General features: G+C 34.1%; 1 protein-coding gene and 1 long non-coding RNA gene across 2 annotated transcripts in view; both read left to right on the forward strand.

The window, feature by feature from the left end:
- The window catches only part of ptprc (protein tyrosine phosphatase receptor type C), a 78,220-nt gene that overhangs the window by 49,681 nt on the left and 5,241 nt on the right, over positions 1-23,298 (forward strand). The window contains exons 52-88 of the mRNA XM_046857261.1: positions 3,746-3,799; positions 4,533-4,583; positions 4,853-4,906; positions 5,799-5,852; positions 6,754-6,807; positions 7,120-7,185; positions 9,527-9,580; positions 10,319-10,369; positions 10,640-10,693; positions 11,160-11,231; positions 12,867-12,929; positions 13,653-13,712; positions 13,946-14,008; positions 14,136-14,198; positions 14,359-14,427; positions 14,552-14,614; positions 14,761-14,829; positions 14,947-15,012; positions 15,188-15,202; positions 15,287-15,523; positions 15,661-15,846; positions 15,981-16,076; positions 16,212-16,340; positions 17,809-17,934; positions 18,034-18,174; positions 18,641-18,846; positions 18,939-19,002; positions 19,869-19,977; positions 20,082-20,119; positions 20,214-20,314; positions 20,950-21,040; positions 21,133-21,200; positions 21,288-21,324; positions 21,443-21,540; positions 22,574-22,699; positions 22,782-22,939; positions 23,070-23,205. Coding sequence (XP_046713217.1) covers positions 3,746-3,799; positions 4,533-4,583; positions 4,853-4,906; positions 5,799-5,852; positions 6,754-6,807; positions 7,120-7,185; positions 9,527-9,580; positions 10,319-10,369; positions 10,640-10,693; positions 11,160-11,231; positions 12,867-12,929; positions 13,653-13,712; positions 13,946-14,008; positions 14,136-14,198; positions 14,359-14,427; positions 14,552-14,614; positions 14,761-14,829; positions 14,947-15,012; positions 15,188-15,202; positions 15,287-15,523; positions 15,661-15,846; positions 15,981-16,076; positions 16,212-16,340; positions 17,809-17,934; positions 18,034-18,174; positions 18,641-18,846; positions 18,939-19,002; positions 19,869-19,977; positions 20,082-20,119; positions 20,214-20,314; positions 20,950-21,040; positions 21,133-21,200; positions 21,288-21,324; positions 21,443-21,540; positions 22,574-22,699; positions 22,782-22,939; positions 23,070-23,205 — 3,242 coding nt within the window. The remainder of the gene's footprint in view (positions 1-3,745; positions 3,800-4,532; positions 4,584-4,852; positions 4,907-5,798; positions 5,853-6,753; positions 6,808-7,119; positions 7,186-9,526; positions 9,581-10,318; positions 10,370-10,639; positions 10,694-11,159; positions 11,232-12,866; positions 12,930-13,652; positions 13,713-13,945; positions 14,009-14,135; positions 14,199-14,358; positions 14,428-14,551; positions 14,615-14,760; positions 14,830-14,946; positions 15,013-15,187; positions 15,203-15,286; positions 15,524-15,660; positions 15,847-15,980; positions 16,077-16,211; positions 16,341-17,808; positions 17,935-18,033; positions 18,175-18,640; positions 18,847-18,938; positions 19,003-19,868; positions 19,978-20,081; positions 20,120-20,213; positions 20,315-20,949; positions 21,041-21,132; positions 21,201-21,287; positions 21,325-21,442; positions 21,541-22,573; positions 22,700-22,781; positions 22,940-23,069; positions 23,206-23,298) is intronic.
- On the forward strand, positions 394-1,378 carry LOC124391010. The gene is made up of 2 exons (XR_006926892.1): positions 394-441; positions 1,325-1,378. It is a non-coding gene; the product is annotated as an uncharacterized LOC124391010 (long non-coding RNA).

A 23,298-nucleotide genomic window follows, 5' to 3' on the forward strand; every position in this document is an offset into this window, starting at 1 on the left:
TAAAAAGTTACAGCTGATATATTTCTTTATTCTTTTCACGCCCAAATAGTTATTTATAATTTTTTTATTAAACAATTGAAAACAGTATGTTGAGATAGATAGATCCCAATATATAAAGGAAAATAAGACCCAGCGCTAAATCCAACTCAAAGAATCTGAAATAAGCTTTACACAGGAGACACCATTACAAATTATCTGAACTTGCAAGAAAGTGTAAGAAAATTGTGAAATCAGGAGTCTCTAAACGCAAAATGGTAAGAGTCTTTAAAAGAGGGGTTCATAAATAGAAATAGTTTAGGGTGTGCATACCATCCACCTAATCTTGCATTTTTTATATATTTTACAAAACTAACAAAAAGTCATGTTTTCTGTTTGTTCAATTAAAAGGCAGTAACACAACAGGCTCACTATCAAGTACCTCCAAGAGCCAAACCACATCAGGTACAAGTTTGTTAGAGAAAAGTAATATCTTAATTTTGTAAGCAATAATAAGTTGGCATTCAGTGAAAATTATTAGAACTGGTTTCCATTCACACTAATATTCAAGTGTAAAAGTTACAGCTGATATATTTCTTTATTCTTTTCACGCCCAAATAGTTATTTATAATTTTTTATTAAACAATTGAAAACAGTATGTTGAGATAGATAGATCCCAATATATAAAGGAAAATAAGATCCAGCACTAAATCCAACTCAAAGAATCGGAAATAAGCTTTACACAGGAGACACCATTACAAATTATCTGAACTTGCAAGAAAGTGTAAGAAAATTGTGAAATCAGGAGTCTCTAAACGCAAAATGGTAAGAGTCTTTAAAAAAGGGGTTCATAAATAGAAATAGTTTAGGGTGTGCATACCATCCACCTAATCTTGCATTTTTAAATATTTTTACAAAATAACAAAAAGTGATGTTTTCTGGTTGTGTGAGCAGCCAGTGTACATGATTTTTTCCCACCTCCCATTCTAAAATGTGTAATTGTGACGTTGAAGCATGGTGGTGGCTGCATCATGCTTTGATACTGCCAAGTGGAGGAGGTACATAAACAGCTGCAGCAATGAGTCAATGTTTAAACCAAATGTTTAGGAATCTCCTTAACAGCCTGAAGTTAAAAAATAATTCACATCCAAATATGCAAAGGAAAAACACAGCACAATCCTAAATTTAACTCGAAAAATCTGAAATCAGCTGTTACAAATTATTGGCGCTGGAATGGAGTTCAGTGATACATATTTATAGTGTGATAGTAGACACATACAAATGGTTGGTATATGCTGTGTTACCTACATGTTCACACAACCATGTGTTCTGTTTGTTTTATTAAAAGCCGTTAGCACCACAGGCTCACTATCAAGTACCTCCAAGAGCCAAACCACATCAGGTACAAGTTTGTTAGAGAAAAGTAATATCTTAATTTTGTAAGCAATAATAAGTTGGCATTCAGTGAAAAGTATTAGAACTGGTTTCCATTCACACTAATATTCAAGTGTAAAAAGTTACAGCTGATATATTTCTTTATTCTTTTCACGCCCAAATAGTTATTTATAATTTTTTTATTAAACTATTGAAAACAGTATGTTGAGATAGATAGATCCCAATATATAAAGGAAAATAAGACCCAGCGCTAAATCCAACTCAAAGAATCTGAAATAAGCTTTACACAGGAGACACCATTACAAATTATCTGAACTTGCAAGAAAGTGTAAGAAAATTGCACCAAGTGAAATCAGGAGTCTCTAAACGCAAAATGGTAAGAGTCTTTAAAAAGAGGGGTTCATAAAATGAAATAGTTTAGGGGTGTGCATACCATCCACCTAATCTTGCATTTTTAAATATTTTTACAAAACTAACAAAAAGTCATGTTTTCTGGTTGTGTGAGCAGCCAGTGTACATGATTTTTCCCACCTCCATTCTAAAATGTGTAATTGTGACGTTGAAGCATGGTGGTGGCTGCATCATGCTTTGAGGCTGCCAAGTGGAGGAGGTACATAAACAGCTGCAGCTATGAGTCAATGTTTAAACCAAATATTTAGGAATCTCCTTAACAACCTGAAGTTAAAAAATAATTCACATCCAAATATGCAAAGGAAAAACACAGCACAATCCTAAATTTAACTCGAAAAATCTCAAATCTGCTCTTACAAATTATTGGCGCTGGAATGGAGTTCAGTGATACATATTTATAGTGTGATAGTAGACACATATAAATGGTTGGTACATGCTGTGTTACCTACATGTTCACGCAACCATGTGTTCTGTTTGTTCTTTTAAAAGGCATTAGCACAACAGGCTCACTATCAAGTACCTCCAAGAGCCAAACCACATCAGGTACAAGTTTGTTAGAGAAAAGTAATATCTTAATGTTATAAGGAATAATAAGTTGGCATTCAGTGAAAAGTATTAGAACTGGTTTCCATTCCACTAATGTTCAAGTGTAAAAGTTACAGCTGATATATTTCTTTATTCTTTTCACGCCAAAATAGTCATTTATTTATTTGAGATAGATAGATAGATAGATAGATAGATAGATAGATAGATAGATAGATAGATAGATAGATAGATAGATAGATAGATAGATAGATAGATACATAGATACATAGATACATAGAACAATGCTGGATAACAATGCTGCTTTGCTCACTTACACACACACAGAAACACACACACACACACACACACACACACACACACACACACACACACACACACACACCTGACAATCATTGTTCCTTTGTATTGTAGTGTAAAATAGGAATGGAGTTCAGTGATACACATTTATAGTTTGATAGTAGATACATACAAATGGTTGGTATGTGCTGTGTTAACTACATGGTCATGCAATCATGTGTTTTATTTGTTCTATTAAAAGCAGTTTACATAACATGCTCTTGCACAAACACCTCAGGTACAACTTTGCAATGGATAAGTAATATCTTAATTTTGTAGGGAATAATAAATATGGAGTTCAGTAAAAAGTATTAGAATTTGTTTATTGGGTAACTGTAGAAACATACAAATACTTGTTACCCGCTGTTTTACTTACATGTTCGCTCACTCATGTTTTCTGTTTGTTCAATTAAAAGGCAGTAACACAACAGGCTCACCCACAAGCACCTCCCAACAAAACACATCAGGTACAAATTTAGTGAAGATAGGTAATATCGTTCTTTTGTTGGGAATAATAAAAATGGCATAAAGTGATAAGTATTAGTATTGCTTCCATCCAACCTAACCATGAAGTTTAATACGCTACAGCAGATATTGCTCTTTTTGTTTTAACACCCACCTAATCTTGCATTTTTAAATATTTTTACAAAAATAACAAAAAGTGATGTTTTTGGTTGTGTGAGCAGCCAGTTTACATGATTTTTACCCACCTCCCATTCTAAAATGTGTAATTGTGACGTTGAAGCATGGTGGTGGCTGCATCATGCTTTGAGGCTGCCAAGTTGAGGAGGTACATAAACAGCTGCAGCTATGAGTCAATGTTTAAACCAAATGTTTAGGAATCTCCTTAACAGCCTGAAGCTAAAAAAATGATTCACATCCAAATATGCAAAGGAAAAACACAGCACAATCCTAAATTTAACTCGAAAAATCTGAAATCTGCTGTTACAAATTATTGGCGCTGGAATGGAGTTCAGTGATACATATTTATAGTGTGATAGTAGACACATACAAATGGTTGGTATATGCTGTGTTACCTACATGTTCACGCAACCATGTGTTCTGTTTGTTCTATTAAAAGCCATTAGCACAACAGGCTCACTATCAAGTACCTCCAAGATCCAAACCACATCAGGTACAAGTTTGTTAGAGAAAAGTAATATCTTAATGTTATAAGGAATAATAAGTTGGCATTCAGTGAAAAGTATTAGAACTGGTTTCCATTCCCACTAATGTTCAAGTGTAAAAAGTTACAGCTGATATATTTCTTTATTCTTTTCACGCCAAAATAGTCATTTATTTATTTGAGATAGATAGATAGATAGATAGATAGATAGATAGATAGATAGATAGATAGATAGATAGATAGATAGATAGATAGATACATAGATACATAGATACATAGAACAATGCTGGATAACAATGCTGCTTTGCTCACTTACACACACACACACACACACACACACACACACACACACACACACACACACACACACACCTGACAATCATTGTTCCTTTGTATTGCAGTGTAAAATAGGAATGGAGTTCAGTGATACACATTTATAGTTTGATAGTAGATACATACAAATGGTTGGTATGTGCTGTGTTAACTACATGGTCATGCAATCATGTGTTTTATTTGTTCTATTAAAAGCAGTTTACATAACATGCTCTTGCACAAACACCTCAGGTACAACTTTGCAATGGATAAGTAATATCTTCATTTTGTAGGGAATAATAAATATGGAGTTCAGTAAAAAGTATTAGAATTTGTTTATAGGGTAACTGTAGAAACATACAAATACTTGTTACCCGCTGTTTTACTTACATGTTCGCTCACTCATGTTTTCTGTTTGTTCAATTAAAAGGCAGTAACACAACAGGCTCACCCACAAGCATCTCCCAACAAAACACATCAGGTACAAATTTAGTGAAGATAGGTAATATCGTTCTTTTGTTGGGAATAATAAAAATGGCATAAAGTGATAAGTATTAGTATTGCTTCCATCCAACCTAACCATGAAGTTTAATACGCTACAGCAGATACGTTTCTATTTAGTTTTAACAACCACCGAGTGTTTAATTTGTGAAGTTTTATAGTGTGATAGTAGACACATACAAATGGTTGGTATATGCTGTGTTACCTACATGTTCATGCAACCATGTGTTCTGTTTGTTCTATTAAAAGCCTTTAGCACAACAGGCTCATTATCAAGTACCTCCAAGAGCCAAACCACATCAGGTACAAGTTTGTTAGAGAAAAGTAATATTTTAATTTTGTAAGCAATAATAAGTTTGGCATTCAGTGAAAAGTATTAGAACTGGTTTCCATTCCCACTAATGTTCAAGTGTAAAATCTTACAGCTGATATATTTCTTTATTCTTTTCACGCCCAAATAGTTTTTTTTTTTTTTTTTAAATTAAACTATTGAAAACAGTTTGTTGAGATAAATAGATCCCAATAAATAAAGGAAAATAAGATCCAGCACTAAATCCAACTCAAAGAATCGGAAATAAGCTTTACACAGGAGACACCATTACAAATTATCTGAACTTGCAAGAAAGTGTAAGAAAATTGTGAAATCAGGAGTCTCTAAACGCAAAATGGTAAGAGTCTTTAAAAAGGGGGTTCATAAATAGAAATAGTTTAGGGGTGTGCATACCATCCACCTAATCTTGCATTTTTTTAAATATTTTTTACAAAAATAACAAAAAAGTGATGTTTTCTGGTTGTGTGAGCAGCCAGTGTACATGATTTTTCCCACCTCCATTCTAAAATGTGTAATTGTGACGTTGAAGCATGGTGGTGGCTGCATCATGCTTTGATACTGCCAAGTGGAGGAGGTACATAAACAGCTGCAGCAATGAGTCAATGTTTAAACCAAATGTTTAGGAATCTCCTTAACAGCCTGAAGTTAAAAAATAATTCACATCCAAATATGCAAAGGAAAAACACAGCACAATCCTAAATTTAACTCGAAAAATCTGAAATCAGCTGTTACAAATTATTGGCGCTGGAATGGAGTTCAGTGATACATATTTATAGTGTGATAGTAGACACATACAAATGGTTGGTATATGCTGTGTTACCTACATGTTCACGCAACCATGTGTTCTGTTTGTTCTATTAAAAGCCGTTAGCACCACAGGCTCACTATCAAGTACCTCCAAGAGCCAAACCACATCAGGTACAAGTTTGTTAGAGAAAAGTAATATCTTAATTTTGTAAGCAATAATAAGTTGGCATTCAGTGAAAAGTATTAGAACTGGTTTCCATTCACACTAATATTCAAGTGTAAAAAGTTACAGCTGATATATTTCTTTATTCTTTTCACGCCCAAATAGTTATTTATAATTTTTTTATTAAACTATTGAAAACAGTATGTTGAGATAGATAGATCCCAATATATAAAGGAAAATAAGACCCAGCGCTAAATCCAACTCAAAGAATCTGAAATAAGCTTTACACAGGAGACACCATTACAAATTATCTGAACTTGCAAGAAAGTGTAAGAAAATTGCACCAAGTGAAATCAGGAGTCTCTAAACGCAAAATGGTAAGAGTCTTTAAAAAGAGGGGTTCATAAAATGAAATAGTTTAGGGGTGTGCATACCATCCACCTAATCTTGCATTTGTTTTAATATTTTGTACAAAACTAACAAAAAAGTCATGTTTTCTGGTTGTGCGAGCAGCCAGTGTACATGATTTTTTTTCCCACCTCCCATTCTAAAATGTGTAATTGTGACGTTGAAGCATGGTGGTGGCTGCATCGTGCTTTGAGGCTGCCAAGTGGAGGAGGTACATAAACAGCTGCAGCTATGAGTCAATGTTTAAACCAAATGTTTAGGAATCTCCTTAACAGCCTGAAGTTAAAAAATAATTCACATCCAAATATGCAAAGGAAAAATACAGCACAATCCAAAATTTAACTCGAAAAATCTGAAATCTGCTGTTACAAATTATTGGCGCTGGAATGGAGTTCAGTGATACATATTTATAGTGTGATAGTAGACACATATAAATGGTTGGTATATGCTATGTTACCTACATGTTCACGCAACCATGTGTTCTGTTTGTTCTATTAAAAGCCGTTGGCACAACAGGCTCACTATCAATTACCTCCAAGAGCCAAACCACATCAGGTACAAGTTTGTTAGAGAAAAGTAATATCTTAATGTTATAAGGAATAATAGGTTGGCATTCAGTGAAAAGTATTAGAACTGGTTTCCATTCACACTAATGTTCAAGTGTAAAAAGTTACAGCTGATATATTTCTTTATTCTTTTCATGCCAAAATAGTCATTTATTTATTATAGATAGATAGATAGATAGATAGATAGATAGATAGATAGATAGATAGATAGATAGATAGATAGATAGATAGATAGATAGATAGATAGATAGATAGATAGATAGAAAAAGAGCAACCTACTGATAATATTGATCATTTGCAGAAAAAAGCTCAACCATTGCAGCCACCATCCAAACCTCACCCACACTCATGTCCAGCAAAATAACAGGTAACTAAACAATGCTGGATAACAATGCTGCTTTGCTGATTTACACTCACACACACACACACACACACACACACACACACACACACACACACACACACACACACACACACACACACACACACACACACATTCATTGTTCCTTTGTATTGTAGTATAAAGTAGGAATGGAGTTGAGTGATAAGTGTTTATAGTGTGACTATAAGAATATTTAAAAATTTGGTACATGCTGTATTACCTACATGTTCACTCACTCATGTATTCTGTTTGTTTAATTAAAAGTCATTGACACAGCAGGCTCACCCACAAGCACCTCCCAACAAATCACAACAGGTACAAAATAAAAAAAAGATAGGATATATATATATTTTGTTGGGAATAAAAATAATAATAAAGTTAAGTGATAAATCTTAGTATTGATTTCCATCCAACATAACCATCAAGTGTAATACGCTACAGCAGATATTGCTCTTTTTTGTTTTAACACCCACCTAATCTTGCATTTTTTTTATATATTTTACAAAACTAACAAAAAAGTGATGTTTTTTGGTTGTGTGAGCAGCCAGTTTACATGATTTTTACCCACCTCCCATTCTAAAATGTGTAATTGTGACGTTGAAGCATGGTGGTGGCTGCATCATGCTTTGAGGCTGCCAAGTTGAGGAGGTACATAAACAGCTGCAGCTATGAGTCAATGTTTAAACCAAATGTTTAGGAATCTCCTTAACAGCCTGAAGCTAAAAAAATAATTCACATCCAAATATGCAAAGGAAAACACAGCACAATCCTAAATTTAACTCAAACAATCTGAAATCTGCTGTTACAAATTATTGGCGCTGGAATGGAGTTCAGTGATACATATTTATAGTGTGATAGTAGACACATACAAATGGTTGGTATATGCTGTGTTACCTACATGTTCACGCAACCATGTGTTCTGTTTGTTCTATTAAAAGCCATTAGCACAACAGGCTCACTATCAAGTACCTCCAAGATCCAAACCACATCAGGTACAAGTTTGTTAGAGAAAAGTAATATCTTAATGTTATAAGGAATAATAGGTTGGCATTCAGTGAAAAGTATTAGAACTGGTTTCCATTCACACTAATGTTCAAGTGTAAAAAGTTACAGCTGATATATTTCTTTATTCTTTTCATGCCAAAATAGTCATTTATTTATTATAGATAGATAGATAGATAGATAGATAGATAGATAGATAGATAGATAGATAGATAGATAGATAGATAGATAGATAGATAGATAGATAGATAGATAGATAGATAGAAAAAGAGCAACCTACTGATAATATTGATCATTTGCAGAAAAAAGCTCAACCATTGCAGCCACCATCCAAACCTCACCCACACTCATGTCCAGCAAAATAACAGGTAACTAAACAATGCTGGATAACAATGCTGCTTTGCTGATTTACACTCACACACACACACACACACACACACACACACACACACACACACACACACACACACACACACACACACACACACACACACACACATTCATTGTTCCTTTGTATTGTAGTATAAAGTAGGAATGGAGTTGAGTGATAAGTGTTTATAGTGTGACTATAAGAATATTTAAAAATTTGGTACATGCTGTATTACCTACATGTTCACTCACTCATGTATTCTGTTTGTTTAATTAAAAGTCATTGACACAGCAGGCTCACCCACAAGCACCTCCCAACAAATCACAACAGGTACAAAATAAAAAAAAGATAGGATATATATATATTTTGTTGGGAATAAAAATAATAATAAAGTTAAGTGATAAATCTTAGTATTGATTTCCATCCAACATAACCATCAAGTGTAATACGCTACAGCAGATATTGCTCTTTTTTGTTTTAACACCCACCTAATCTTGCATTTTTTTTATATATTTTACAAAACTAACAAAAAAGTGATGTTTTTTGGTTGTGTGAGCAGCCAGTTTACATGATTTTTACCCACCTCCCATTCTAAAATGTGTAATTGTGACGTTGAAGCATGGTGGTGGCTGCATCATGCTTTGAGGCTGCCAAGTTGAGGAGGTACATAAACAGCTGCAGCTATGAGTCAATGTTTAAACCAAATGTTTAGGAATCTCCTTAACAGCCTGAAGCTAAAAAAATGATTCACATCCAAATATGCAAAGGAAAAACACAGCACAATCCTAAATTTAACTCGAAAAATCTGAAATCTGCTGTTACAAATTATTGGCGCTGGAATGGAGTTCAGTGATACATATTTATAGTGTGATAGTAGACACATACAAATGGTTGGTATATGCTGTGTTACCTACATGTTCACGCAACCATGTGTTCTGTTTGTTCTATTAAAAGCCATTAGCACAACAGGCTCACTATCAAGTACCTCCAAGATCCAAACCACATCAGGTACAAGTTTGTTAGAGAAAAGTAATATCTTAATGTTATAAGGAATAATAAGTTGGCATTCAGTGAAAAGTATTAGAACTGGTTTCCATTCCCACTAATGTTCAAGTGTAAAAAGTTACAGCTGATATATTTCTTTATTCTTTTCACGCCAAAATAGTCATTTATTTATTTGAGATAGATAGATAGATAGATAGATAGATAGATAGATAGATAGATAGATAGATAGATAGATAGATAGATAGATAGATAGATACATAGATACATAGATACATAGAACAATGCTGGATAACAATGCTGCTTTGCTCACTTACACACACACAGAAACACACACACACACACACACACACACACACACACACACACACACCTGACAATCATTGTTCCTTTGTATTGCAGTGTAAAATAGGAATGGAGTTCAGTGATACACATTTATAGTTTGATAGTAGATACATACAAATGGTTCGGTATGTGCTGTGTTAACTACATGGTCATGCAATCATGTGTTTTATTTGTTCTATTAAAAGCAGTTTACATAACATGCTTTTGCACAAACACCTCAGGTACAACTTTGCAATGGATAAGTAATATCTTCATTTTGTAGGGAATAATAAATATGGAGTTCAGTAAAAAGTATTAGAATTTGTTTATAGGGTAACTGTAGAAACATACAAATACTTGTTACCCGCTGTTTTACTTACATGTTCGCTCACTCATGTTTTCTGTTTGTTCAATTAAAAGGCAGTAACACAACAGGCTCACCCACAAGCATCTCCCAACAAAACACATCAGGTACAAATTTAGTGAAGATAGGTAATATCGTTCTTTTGTTGGGAATAATAAAAATGGCATAAAGTGATAAGTATTAGTATTGCTTTCCATCGAACCTAAACATGAAGTTTAATACGCTACAGCAGATACGTTTCTATTTAGTTTTAACAACCACCTAGTGTTTAATTTGTGAAGTTTTATAGTGTGATAGTAGACACATACAAATGGTTGGTATATGCTGTGTTACCTACATGTTCACGCAACCATGTGTTCTGTTTGTTCTATTAAAAGCCGTTAACACAACAGGCTCATTATCAAGTACCTCCAAGAACCAAACCACATCAGGTACAAGTTTGTTAGAGAAAAGTAATATCCTAATTTTGTAAGGAATAATAAGTTTGGCATTCAGTGAAAAGTATTAGAACTGGTTTCCATTCCCACTAATGTTCAAGTGTAAAATCCTACAGCTGATATATTTCTTTATTCTTTTCACGCCCAAATAGTCTTTTATTATTTTTTTTATTAAACTATTGAAAACAGTATGTTGAGATAGATAGATCCCAATATATAAAGGAAAATAAGACCCAGCGCTAAATCCAACTCGAAGAATCTGAAATAGGCTTTACACAGGAGACACCATTACAAATTATCTGAACTTGCAAGAAAGTATAATTTGTATTGTACTGTAAAGTAGGAATGGAGTTTAGTGATAAGTGTATATAGTGTTACTATAAGAACATATAAATATTTGGTACATGCTGTATTACCTACATGTTCACTCACTCATGTATTCTGTTTGTTTAATTAAAAGACGCTAACAAACCAGTCTCACTTGCAAGCATCTCCCAACAAACCACATCAAATACAACTTTGAAGACTATAGGTAATATCTGTCTTTTGTTAGGATTAGTAAAAATTAAGTTAAGTGACAAGTATTAGTATTGCTTTCCATTCCACCTAACCATCAAGTGTAATACGTTACAGCACATACTACTCTTTTTTGTTTTAACGCCCACCCAGTGTTTAATATTTTTCATTTTTTTGTACTCATTACAAAACTAACAAAAAAGTCATGTTTTCTGGTTGTGTGAGCAGCCAGTTTACATGATTTTTACCCACCTCCATCCTAAAATGTGCAATTGTGACGTTGAAGCATGGTGGTGGCTGCATCATGCTTTGAGGCTGCCAGGTGGAGGAGGCACATAACTAGCCCCAGTTATGTGTCAATTTTGACACCAAACCTTTGGGAATCTCCTTAACAGCCTGAAATTGAAAAATAATTCACATCCAAATATGCAAATAAAAAACACAGCACAATCCTAAATTTAACTCAAACAATCTGAAATCTGCTGTTACAAATTATTGGCGCTGGAATGGAGTTTGGTGATACACATTTATAGTGTGACTATAAGAACATACAAACATTTGGTACATGCTGTGTACATGATAGATAGATTAAAGGTTTGATTGTATTTAACTTTATTTATATGAGGTTTGTCATAATATGGAAGGAGTATATTCGAAAATAATTTATACCCTCGTATTGTACTGTAAAGTAGGAATGGAGTTTAGTGATAAGTGTTTATAGTGTTACTATAAGAACATATAAATATTTGGTACATACTGTATTACCTACATGTTCGCTCACTCATGTATTCTGTTTGTTCAATTAAAAGACTCTAACACAACAGGCTCACCCGCAAGCATCTCCCAACAAATCACATCAGTTGCAACTTTCAAGAATATATGTAATATCTGTCTTTTGTTGGGAATAATAATTAAGTTAAGTGATAAGTATTAGTATTGCTTTCCATTCCACCTGACCGTCAAGTGTAATACGTTACAGCAGATATTTCTCTTTTTTCTTTTAACGCCCACCCAGTGTTTAATATTTTAATTTCTTTTATACTAATTACAAAACTAACAAAAAAAAAGTCATGTTTTCTGGTTGTGTGAGCAGCCAGTGTACATGATTTGTACCCACCTCCATCCTAAAAAGTGTAATTGTGACATTGAAGCATGGTGGTGGCGGCATCAAGCTTTGAGGCTGCCAAGTGGAAGAGGTACATAAATAGCCGTTATGTGTCAATTTTGAAACCAAAGCTTTGGGAATAAAGGAAAAACATGACACAATCCTAATTAATTTTTTTCGTATACTTATTACAAAATTAACAAAAAAGTTTTGTGGTAGTGTGAGCAGCCAATGTACATTTTTGTGTATGACACATAACGCCACAACCACTCTTTATAATATCATAGAAAGCCACCAGTTGGGGACAAATTCCTATTTTGTGTGATCTTCAGTCGCCTGCATGCTTTTGGCCATATGGGTGTTTACTTTTTTACGCACACGTTCGTGTTTCTATTTTCACGTGTTATGCCGGCTGTTACTGGATGTTTTTTACTTACAGCATTGCAGATAATTATTGAATTATTTGTATAATTTTGACTCTAATATTAGTAGCTTTGCTGTAATTTACTATCTACTGACTATATTGATAATATTGAACATTTGCAGAAAGCATCAGCTCTTCCTCACTCAATACCTCACCCCCAAACACGACCAGCACAACAGAGCAAGGTAACAAGACAATGCTGGATTACACCGCTGCTTCATTCTTACACACATGCACACACACACACACACACACACACACACACACACACACACACACACACACACACACACAACTTTTGGTATGTAACTCTCAATGCTACTTGTATGACTGTTACATTAGCATCTTTGCTGTAATATTATAGTAAGCTTTGCTGTAGTTTACAACCTACAATGTTGTCATTGTATTTTTGTGGGAATTCTTCCACTAGAAATAAGACGCCAAAGTCTAAATGGTTCATAAAAAAGGATTAACATGTTCTTTTGAATTGTTTGGGCTGAACTTTCCTCACAATGTCCTGCTTTTAAACGTCTCTATAAGTATATCTGCAACCAAATCAACTTCTCCTCTGTCAGCCGTTGTGGAATGACGTTCAAGCAACATGGATTTGAATCTAACAAAAGCCCACGCTGTTCATTTCCATTGAATAAGTCAATGATCCTGATAGTGTGTGAGTCAGCAGAAAAAGCCTTGTTGGACCTGACGTCCCTCCATTGCTATACTCATGTTTTATGATTATTCCATGAACAGCCTGTAACACACCTGTCTTGCCCCCAAACACTACACAACAACACACAAATGTACACTATGTAATACGACCAAATGATTTTGCTGTAATATTATAGTATTTGTTATATTTGCATCTTTCCTGTAGTTTACAACCTACTGACAATATTCATAATTTGCAGAAATCTCAAGCATTTCCCCCACTAAATCACCCTCACCCGCACTCATCTCCAGCGCAACAGGTAACAGAACAATGCTGGATAACAACGCTGCTTTGCTCAATCTCTCTCTCACACTCATACACACACAAAGAGAGCTTTTGAGAGGTTTTTGGTGAATTATTTGTATCAATCGACTGTAATATTTGCAGCGTTGCTGTAATTTAGGGAATCACATTTAGGGAATGTTTTAAAGTGTGCTCTGTCACACACATTGTTCATGTTCCTATCCTCATGCATTATGATTGTTTCATTAGCAGCCGTCTTTCCCACAAGCACCATCACACAACAACACACAAATGTAAACACGATTAAAACAGGTAATAATTAATAAGAACTTTGTTTAGGACGTTTTTGAAACTCATGCTCTTATTTGTATGATTGTGACTGTAATATCAGCATCTTTGCTGTAGTTTACAACCTACTGACATTATTGATAATTTGCAGATATCTCAACCACTGCCTCCACCCAAAAAATCTCACCCCCACGCATAGGCAACAACACAACAGGTAACTGAACAATGCTGGATCACAAAGCTGCATCGTTCTCTCTCTCTCACACACACACACACACACACACACACCTTTTGGGAATGTTTTTGTGTGCTCTCTCACGCACAGTACTTGTTCATGTTCCTATAATCATGCATTATGATTATTCTATTAACAGCCAAAAACACAGTCTTGCCCACAAACATCAGCACGCAACAACACACAAATGTAACCACAATCAAACCAGGTAATAATCAATAAGAACTGTTTAGGGCGTCTGAGAAACTCATGCTGTATTTGTATGATTGTGACTGTAATATGAGCAGTTTTGCTGTAGTTTACAACCTACTGACATTATTGATAATTTGCAGATATCTCAACCACTGCCTCCACCCAAACAATCTCACCCGCACGCATGGCCGACAAAACAGCAGGTAACTGAACAATGCTGGATCACAACGCTGCATCGTTCTCTCTCTCACACACACACACACCTTTTGGGAATGTTTTTGTGTGCTCTCTCACGCACAGTACTTGTTCATGTTCCTATAATCATGCATTATGATTATTCTATTAACAGCCAAAAACACAGTCTTGCCCACAAACATCAGCACGCAACAACACACAAATGTAACCACAATCAAACCAGGTAATAATCAATAAGATCTGTTTAGGGCGTCGAGAAACTGTATTTGTATGATTGTGACTGTAATATGAGCAGTTTTGCTGTAGTTTACATTCTACTGACAATGTTGATCATTTGCAGATAATTCCACCACTGCCTCCACCAACATCACAACCTCACCCCCACTCATATCCAACAGAACAACAGGTAACAAGACAATGCTGGATCACAATGCTGCTTCGTTCACACATACACACACTCACACGCTCACACTCACACGCATGCACAAAAAAAAATCTGCTCTTCTTATTAATCCTTTTTATGTTTCGTCAAAAAGTATTCATACCGTGATTTGTTCATTCTTTTTTTTTCTCCTCCACAGAGAAACCCCACACGTGTAAGTACCCATCCATTTCAAAGCAAAGGTTTTTAGAGTTGGGATCATGATGTTTTATTCACTTATTCATTTTTTCCTTTGCAGGCATCTACACCCTCAAGGAAGAAAATAATTCCCTGAAAGTGACAATTAACAGCAGTGACCCTGGAGCCCAATACAACTTTATTTTCAAAGGCCAATCACACAATTACAATGTCATCAGATCAAGCTCTTTCTCAATATTATTTAAATCATTTAAACCTTGCCAGAAGTACAATATCACTGTCAAACCTTTCTGTACACCCACGTCTGACAGGAATTTTTTTGAAACCAGAATATTAGGTAAGTACAGTCTCTATACATTCCAAATATTAAATATTACATTTGTTGTACAGAATGCATACACTAACGACAAGAGAGTAGCTATAATATGTAATAAAGAAAAGATGTTTTACTTTATTTATTATTATTTTTTGCAGATAAAAAGGATGTAACACCTACCCTGAAAACTGACCCAAAAGTAGAAGTGTGTTTTGAAACAATTTGGAATTTGGCAAAATGTATTCCTATTGATTCAAAAAATTCCTGCAAAAACGAATCAGTGACTTTTAATGAAAACACGTGCCCCAATACAACAGGCCTCTATACTTTCACACTTCCCCCAGGTACACCATTTCTTACATAGGTTCATAAATAAAACCTAAATGCATCTATATAAAATTATAAAGCACTCATACTCATATATACATATGGAGCAGTTCTTGGTCGATGTTCAATGTCCTAAATGTGTCTATTGCAGAAAAGCCTGAAATTATTTTTGAAAATAAGATCCCTACCTCATTAGAGTGGAAAAACAAATTACGTTGCGAAGACAATCTCACGTACACCTGCAAAGGTAAGCAGAGGAGCTAATGCAGATGCTTATAATATATCAGGCAAATTTTTTAATCTGTCACAGATTTTTGTTTGCGTAAAAGAAATATCGTACTGTAATAATATATTTAACTACAAAACTCTTTAATCTTTATAGATTCACAATCGAATGATGTTGCTGTTGAAGCTTTGGAACCTTTCACGAATTATAAATGTACTGGGACATATAATTCTACCCTCTATTTTGGTGGTCTTTCAAGCACAATAAATCTTTACATCAAATGTGGTAAGTTGGTAATTTACCTGAATATCACACACCATAATCCTCATATGGTTTCATAGCAGCCATACCAATGCTCTCTGGACTATTTAGACATCCTACAGACAATAAAAGGTCTACATAGCCCAAGTAAATTAACAGGATTAAAAAATATATAAACAAAAGCAACAATACAAGTTTTCAACTTAAATGTAAAAGCAGCCCATAAAAAAAATAAGGCAAAGATAGGAACAGGAAAAAAATAATAAACCTGACAGTTAGCTGGTTTCAGAAGTTTACACAACCCTACACTCAAACACTGTTGAGTCTACCATCTTGATTTGCCAATTAAATTACACTTTGCAATAAAACTTAAATAAACAAATAGCTACACATTTATTAAACTGCAAGTGGATTAGCCCCCTTTCTCAGTTTTTAGGTTGGGATGTAAAATCAACATAACACAACATAAATAATTACAAGTATGTGTAAACATTTGATATTCACTTACATTCAATCTGATGACACTAAATTTGGACACAGTGAAAATAAAGAGTTAAAAAAAAAATACATAAAATATAAGACAGTAAATCATAAAAGATGCATACAAATAAGATACAGATGGTATTAAATAGACATTAAATACAGTATAAAACTACGAAACTATACAGACAAATGCTGCGCACAGAAAATAAGGCAAATATTTGTTACTATCTAGATTTCATCATTGTTAGCATTATTTCAATATAGACATGGGTTCCTTTTCTTATAGCCACTTTCCATTTTGTAAAGTTAAATCATTTTGCTGCACATCACAGCTATATTTTCTGGTCTTACCCATTGTGATGAGTGATTAAAGTAAATTGGCCTATGTGGTCGAACATTTATCTGTTCCTATTCACCCAGGTGGAATGTAAAATGTAAAACATCACTTGAAATATATATACTTTAAATATGTTTTACTCATATGAATTCATAGATATTGTGCCAGACATATTTTACATATTTTATGTATATTAAAATTTTTATAGACTGATACAAATTATTTTGCTCATATATGATCACTTAAACTGTATATTGTCATTTTATTTATTCTGCTCTCTGTAGCAAACTCTTTTACTAACCTTCACTAACTTAAATAAAACTGTCAATTGTTAGTTTGTCAATACATTATTAGAAGTTATAACATTTATTACAGTTATTACAATTATTTATTACAGAGATTTAGTTGTGTCGGATACTGTCAAAGCATTCTTTCTTTTTATTTTTTTTTTACAAACCAAAAAAGGTTTTCTACTAAAACACATCTAAAGCCAGTTTGAATAAAATCATGAATATCAGTTTGTAAATAAAAAATTTATTTTTGCTTAAAATAATTCAGAAACCATAAATGAAAGTGTTACAAATCTTCAATGTCATTCACTATTATTTAATCTAAAAAGAAAATACTAATGTTTTGTTCAAGTGTCAATAAGCTACTCTTTGTCTCATATAGATTTGAATAAACCGAGTATTTCTGTAAATTCTACCAACATCTTTGTGTCCTGGAATTTCGAAAGCAAAAAATGCTCAGACCTCATTTACAGTCGATTCACCTTGGAAACAAAATGCAATAAAACAAGTAGGAAATCATTCTCTTGTACTTTCTTTTAATTTTTATTAAAACTATTTGTGGTTTTATTTAATTTCTTTTGGGCATCTACTGATAATGAATTTGTAGTTTTAGAGACCTCCTGCACGCAGAACTCCTGTGTTGTTTCTTCTTTGAGCCCCTGGACTTATTATCATTGTGATATTATAGCAAAATACAACAACCTTTCATTTCAAACCCTTAAAGAACAAAGAAGAACCCAGGCAAGCAGTGAGTGTAACACGGTTTTTATCGAATGTTTTAACACAGGATATCTAACAAAATTGCTTCTCTTTATTAGAATTTTGAATTTTATATATATATATATATATATATATATATATATATATATATATATATATATATATATATATATATATATATATATACACACAAACAAATGTTCACTGTGTATTCATGCTTTGTGTGTAACATGTGAACATTTGTTTGTGTGTATATATATATATATATATATATATATATATATATATATATATATATATATATATATATATATATATACACACAAACAAATGTTCACATGTTACACACAAAGCATGAATACACAGTGAACATTTGTTTGTGTGTATACTTATCACTTAAGTTAATTTCTGTTATATGACTTAAGAATGTTTAAGGTGAACATTTTAAGGTTTGTTGCTTTAAGTTATAATATTAATCCTCTCTTTTTTTATAGAACCTTTGACACCAAACGTTATCAAAGCACATACTGTGAGCCATAATTCCTTCCATGTGAGTTGTCACATTGACAATTGGCATGGGGATCCAGGAGAATACACAGCACAGCTCTGCATAGATAAAGACTGTCAAGACCCAAGAAAACATAAAAATTGTAATTTTAAGTTTGACAACCTGTACTACTTAACAACATATGAAGTGAAGGTATGTTTTAATTGACATTTAATCAAAAGATATGAAGTCATAAGTCAGTGATAATATTCTGACTGTGCATTTGACACTTTATGTTTACTCAGATCTATGGTAAAAATGGCCAAGGGAATGAAAGTGAGATCATTAGCAAGACGTTTTCCACTAGCTGTAAGTTTTTTAACCTTATTTTAAACCATTTTACCCATTGTTTGCACACTGCCTGGCCACAAACAATTCACCACGATGTAAAATTTAGAATCGATTAAACTAATAAAACTGTCTAACACATTATTAATAACTGAAATAATAGTGGTGAACCATCATCTTTGAGAAAGAAATGTGTTCAAGAAAAATCTTAAATGACCCTAATCAGAGATCAATTAAACATATAGTGAAATCAAATCATACTTAAACTGTAGAACTCACATCTATTAGTAAAAGTAAGAGATTTTCCATGTGTACAATGCAAGGACACAAGGGATTGTAAACAGTAAACAGCTGTATAGCCTTTAAAATATCTTTAATTTGCTAGGGAGCAAGCCCATGTTTATATTGTTCCAAAAGGATGGGCAAATTTGGATAAGAAGAGAGGTGGATAAAGTGATGCACCCATCAAGACTACTGTCTACTTTACCAGATGATATGGGATTGCTTTAATTGGTCAGATACAGGTTCAGAACCATTATTTTCCTAAAAAATGAGAACAGCTGATTACAAATCTACTTAATGAAGTTTATTTATCAGTGGATTTTTTTATGGCATGGGGGTATTCCAAGATGACAATGTTAGGATTCATCAAGCTTGTGAAAAAGTAGTTCAGGGAGGAAGAAATAGAATTTTCACCAAACCTAATCCCCATTAAGAAGTATTTACACCGTGGTCTGACTCTCCAATCATCAAAATTATACCTTTGTGACAAATCCTCTGATTGGCAGTAAATGTTGTGACATAACATAAGCCTATTTTTGCCAGGCAGTGTAGATATATACAACAAAAAAAAAAAAACACTAAAATAAATATTTGTTGTATTTCAGACAATGACAAAGCCATTCTTGGAATCCTGGGCTTTCTTATTGTTGTCACGACTGTGGCTCTCCTGTTTGTCCTGTACAAAATATACATTTTGAAAAGAGAAAAGTCAAGGTTTGTGACACAGTTTCCTAAACCATCCAAAACATGTGGCTTAATTATTAATATTATTATTGTTGTTTTTAATTTGTGACAAATAATGTGTGTATTTGTCACAGCAGGAATGAGCAAGAAATGGATGACCTTCTTCCTGCAAGTAAGTAAAAATTCACCTCACCCTTCCATTTCTGGCCAGACGGTCTGTATTGTTGTGAGACTTATTTTCTTGACGTTGTTCTCTGCTTTGCAAGATACACTGATTCCAGTGGAACCTATGAGTGCTGATGCTCTGTTGGAGGCATACAAGAGGAAAAGGGCTGATGAGGGACGTCTGTTTATGGAAGAATTCCAGGTTACTTTCAGATCTTGTTGGGCTTTTTAGGCTTAATCCACATGCATGTAGACCTAGTCTCTCAACTGCTTTAGTAATAGCAAGGAAACAATTCATGGCTAGATACACGACAAAATACAAGTCTAATGTTATAGTTTTTGCAGCATATACTTGTTTTTTTTTTGACAGAAAATGTAATCATGGTTTACTTAGGGCACATGGGTTATCTATAGATAATATAGATGCAGTGTGTATTTACAGATACATAAATATAAGATAGAATATATATTAGGGGTGTAACGGTACATGTATTTGTACCAAAAACGTTTGATACAGGACTTTCGGTTCGATACACGTGGAACATTGTTAAACTCTGAGTTCCCTCAGAAATGTTTTAAGTGGCAGACCACATGTTTGTTTTTTCGTACCAAAGGTACGTACCAAATTGTAAATTTTGTGTACTGTTACATCCTAAAATAGATATACTTTATATTATACAAAATTACACTAAATTAGCTAACTTTTATCCAATAATGTGCAACATTTTCCAATTGAATATTGTTTAAAAACCAAAACAAACAAAAACAAAAACAATGAAATGAAATCAATTTAATAAGAGTTGATTTGAAAACGTTTTCTTGTTTGCTTTCTGGCAGAGTGTCCCTCGTATTTTCTCCAATTACTCAGTCAGAGAGGCCAAAAAGACCGAAAACCAATCCAAGAATCGCTACATTGACATTCTCCCCTGTAAGTTCATCACGCGGCAAAAACAAAACCAGAATCATTCATTTCTTGGAATTTCTTTCTCCTCCACATAATTTAACCAAGTTTATTTTTAGACGATTACAACCGTGTCATTCTGTCTCACGGAGAAACAAATGACTACATCAACGCCAGCTTCATTGAGGTAATAGGTGTTCATTTGAAAGATTAAGCAAGATTTTTATTTCTCTGTAGATAAGAAAATCTATATCCTTTACATTTCCTCATTCAGGGTTACAAGGAATCCAACAAATACATTGCAGCCCAAGGTAAAGGTCTTGTCTCAAATCACCATCAGAAATCATTTTCCTATTTTTGCATGCTGAGGTAAATTTTTTTTATAAGTTACGTATAACCAACTAAATTTATTTTTATAATTTATTCAAGGCCCGAAGGAAGAGACAATGGCAGATTTCTGGACAATGATCTGGGAGCAAAAGACTTCCATTATTGTTATGGTGACCCGTTGTGAAGAAGGAAACAAGGTACGGCTAATCCAGTTTATTTAGCAACAATGGACATCTCAATTGAACAAACCAGAGTTGACGATGACAATGGAAAAACTACCTGAGACACCATGAGTCACAAACATTCAAATAGGAACCAATCACCATCTGGGTGACATTACATAATGGTGCAATTACAAATCATTTCCCTTTCGTAACTGTGTATTATAACGTAAAGTGTATAAACAGGAAATTATGTGAGATGAGATTTGGGTTCCCTTTTGCATCTGGTTCCTCTCAAGGTTTCTTCCTCATATTGTCTCAGGAAGTTTTTCCTCACCACAAGTTTATGATTGTGAAGCCTCTTTGTTTTGATGCTCTTTTTAAAAAGTGCTATACAAATGAAATGACAATCAATTGAATTAGGGCAATTACGAGCTTCTTATGACTGTAAGAGACTCTAAACTCTTCATTAGATAAAAATTTCAAGTCTGTTGTATCAAATTGAAGTTATTTCACAGGAAGAACATCCACATCCATTTTTATGGCTTCTTTTATTGTTCCCATCCATATTAATCTCAATAGTAATATTTTTACCACATCCATTTTAACACATGACTAAATGATGAGGTTGAAGGCAATCTGTAAAATATGCAACAGATAGACTGATGGGTAGCTTGATGTTATTTCATTCATCCATTTTTCCATTTTTCAGTAAGTTCACAAGGTCAGATCAGATTTCTTTTCAGATCCTCCACTATACATAGGGCCTGATACACGTTTAGTGGAAGCCGTCCAGACCGTTTCCTTTTAAAGTACCAAAACCATTGTCGCTTGTCTCTTCTCGATCCTAAATTTCAGAAACCTTAAAATCCCAGAAGTACCTCATTTTTGGCCACCGATACTTATGACACCTTCTTCTTTCAGTGAAAGCATGTGACCAAAAATGAGAACAGGGTTATTTTGAACTGCAAAACACAACTTCATCTTCAAACTGAGACCAATACACTGAGTTCAGAATCACGCCGTGCTGTATTTATTTTCTTCTAAACGTTCGTCTTCTGCTCCTCAGAACAAATGTGCTCAGTACTGGCCGTCACTGGAGAGAGAAACCGAGATTTTTGACGATTTGGTGGTGAAAATCAAGGGAGAGGAAAACTGCCCGAATTACATCATCCGCCACCTGACCATGATGAATGTAAGCACAAATCTGATCAAATCTTCTTCATGCTCCAGGCACGTGTTGGTTAACGAGTGGTGATTTTTTTCTTCCGTTATAGCGGAGAGAGAAGTCAGCGGAACGGGAAGTCACTCACATCCAATTCACAAGCTGGCCTGACCACGGTGTGCCCTCCGATCCTGGCCTCCTCCTTAAACTCCGCCGCAGAGTCAATTCCTTTAAAAACTTTTTCAGTGGACCCATCGTTATTCACTGCAGGTAACATATGAGCTGTTTTTGGAAAAGCAAACACAGTGAACATACACATGTAATGTCCTCATGTACCAATGAGTATATTTTGTCCGTTTTTGTACAAAAAAATGTATAAATAATCTTTATTCCTGGGCAGCGCCGGAGTCGGACGCACAGGGACCTACATTGGGATTGACGCCATGATTGAGAGCCTGGAGGCTGAAGGACGTGTGGACATTTATGGCTATGTGGTTAAACTTCGCCGCCAGAGATGCCTCATGGTCCAAGTGGAGGTAAGACACATTAACTAATAAATCTATAAAGCATATGTAAGACAAGTGGGTCTAGTTCGGAATTATATGTACATAATCTTCCATAATATGACC

The sequence above is a fragment of the Silurus meridionalis genome, chromosome 9 (assembly GCF_014805685.1).
Source record: "Silurus meridionalis isolate SWU-2019-XX chromosome 9, ASM1480568v1, whole genome shotgun sequence".
Classification (NCBI taxonomy): domain Eukaryota; kingdom Metazoa; phylum Chordata; class Actinopteri; order Siluriformes; family Siluridae; genus Silurus; species Silurus meridionalis.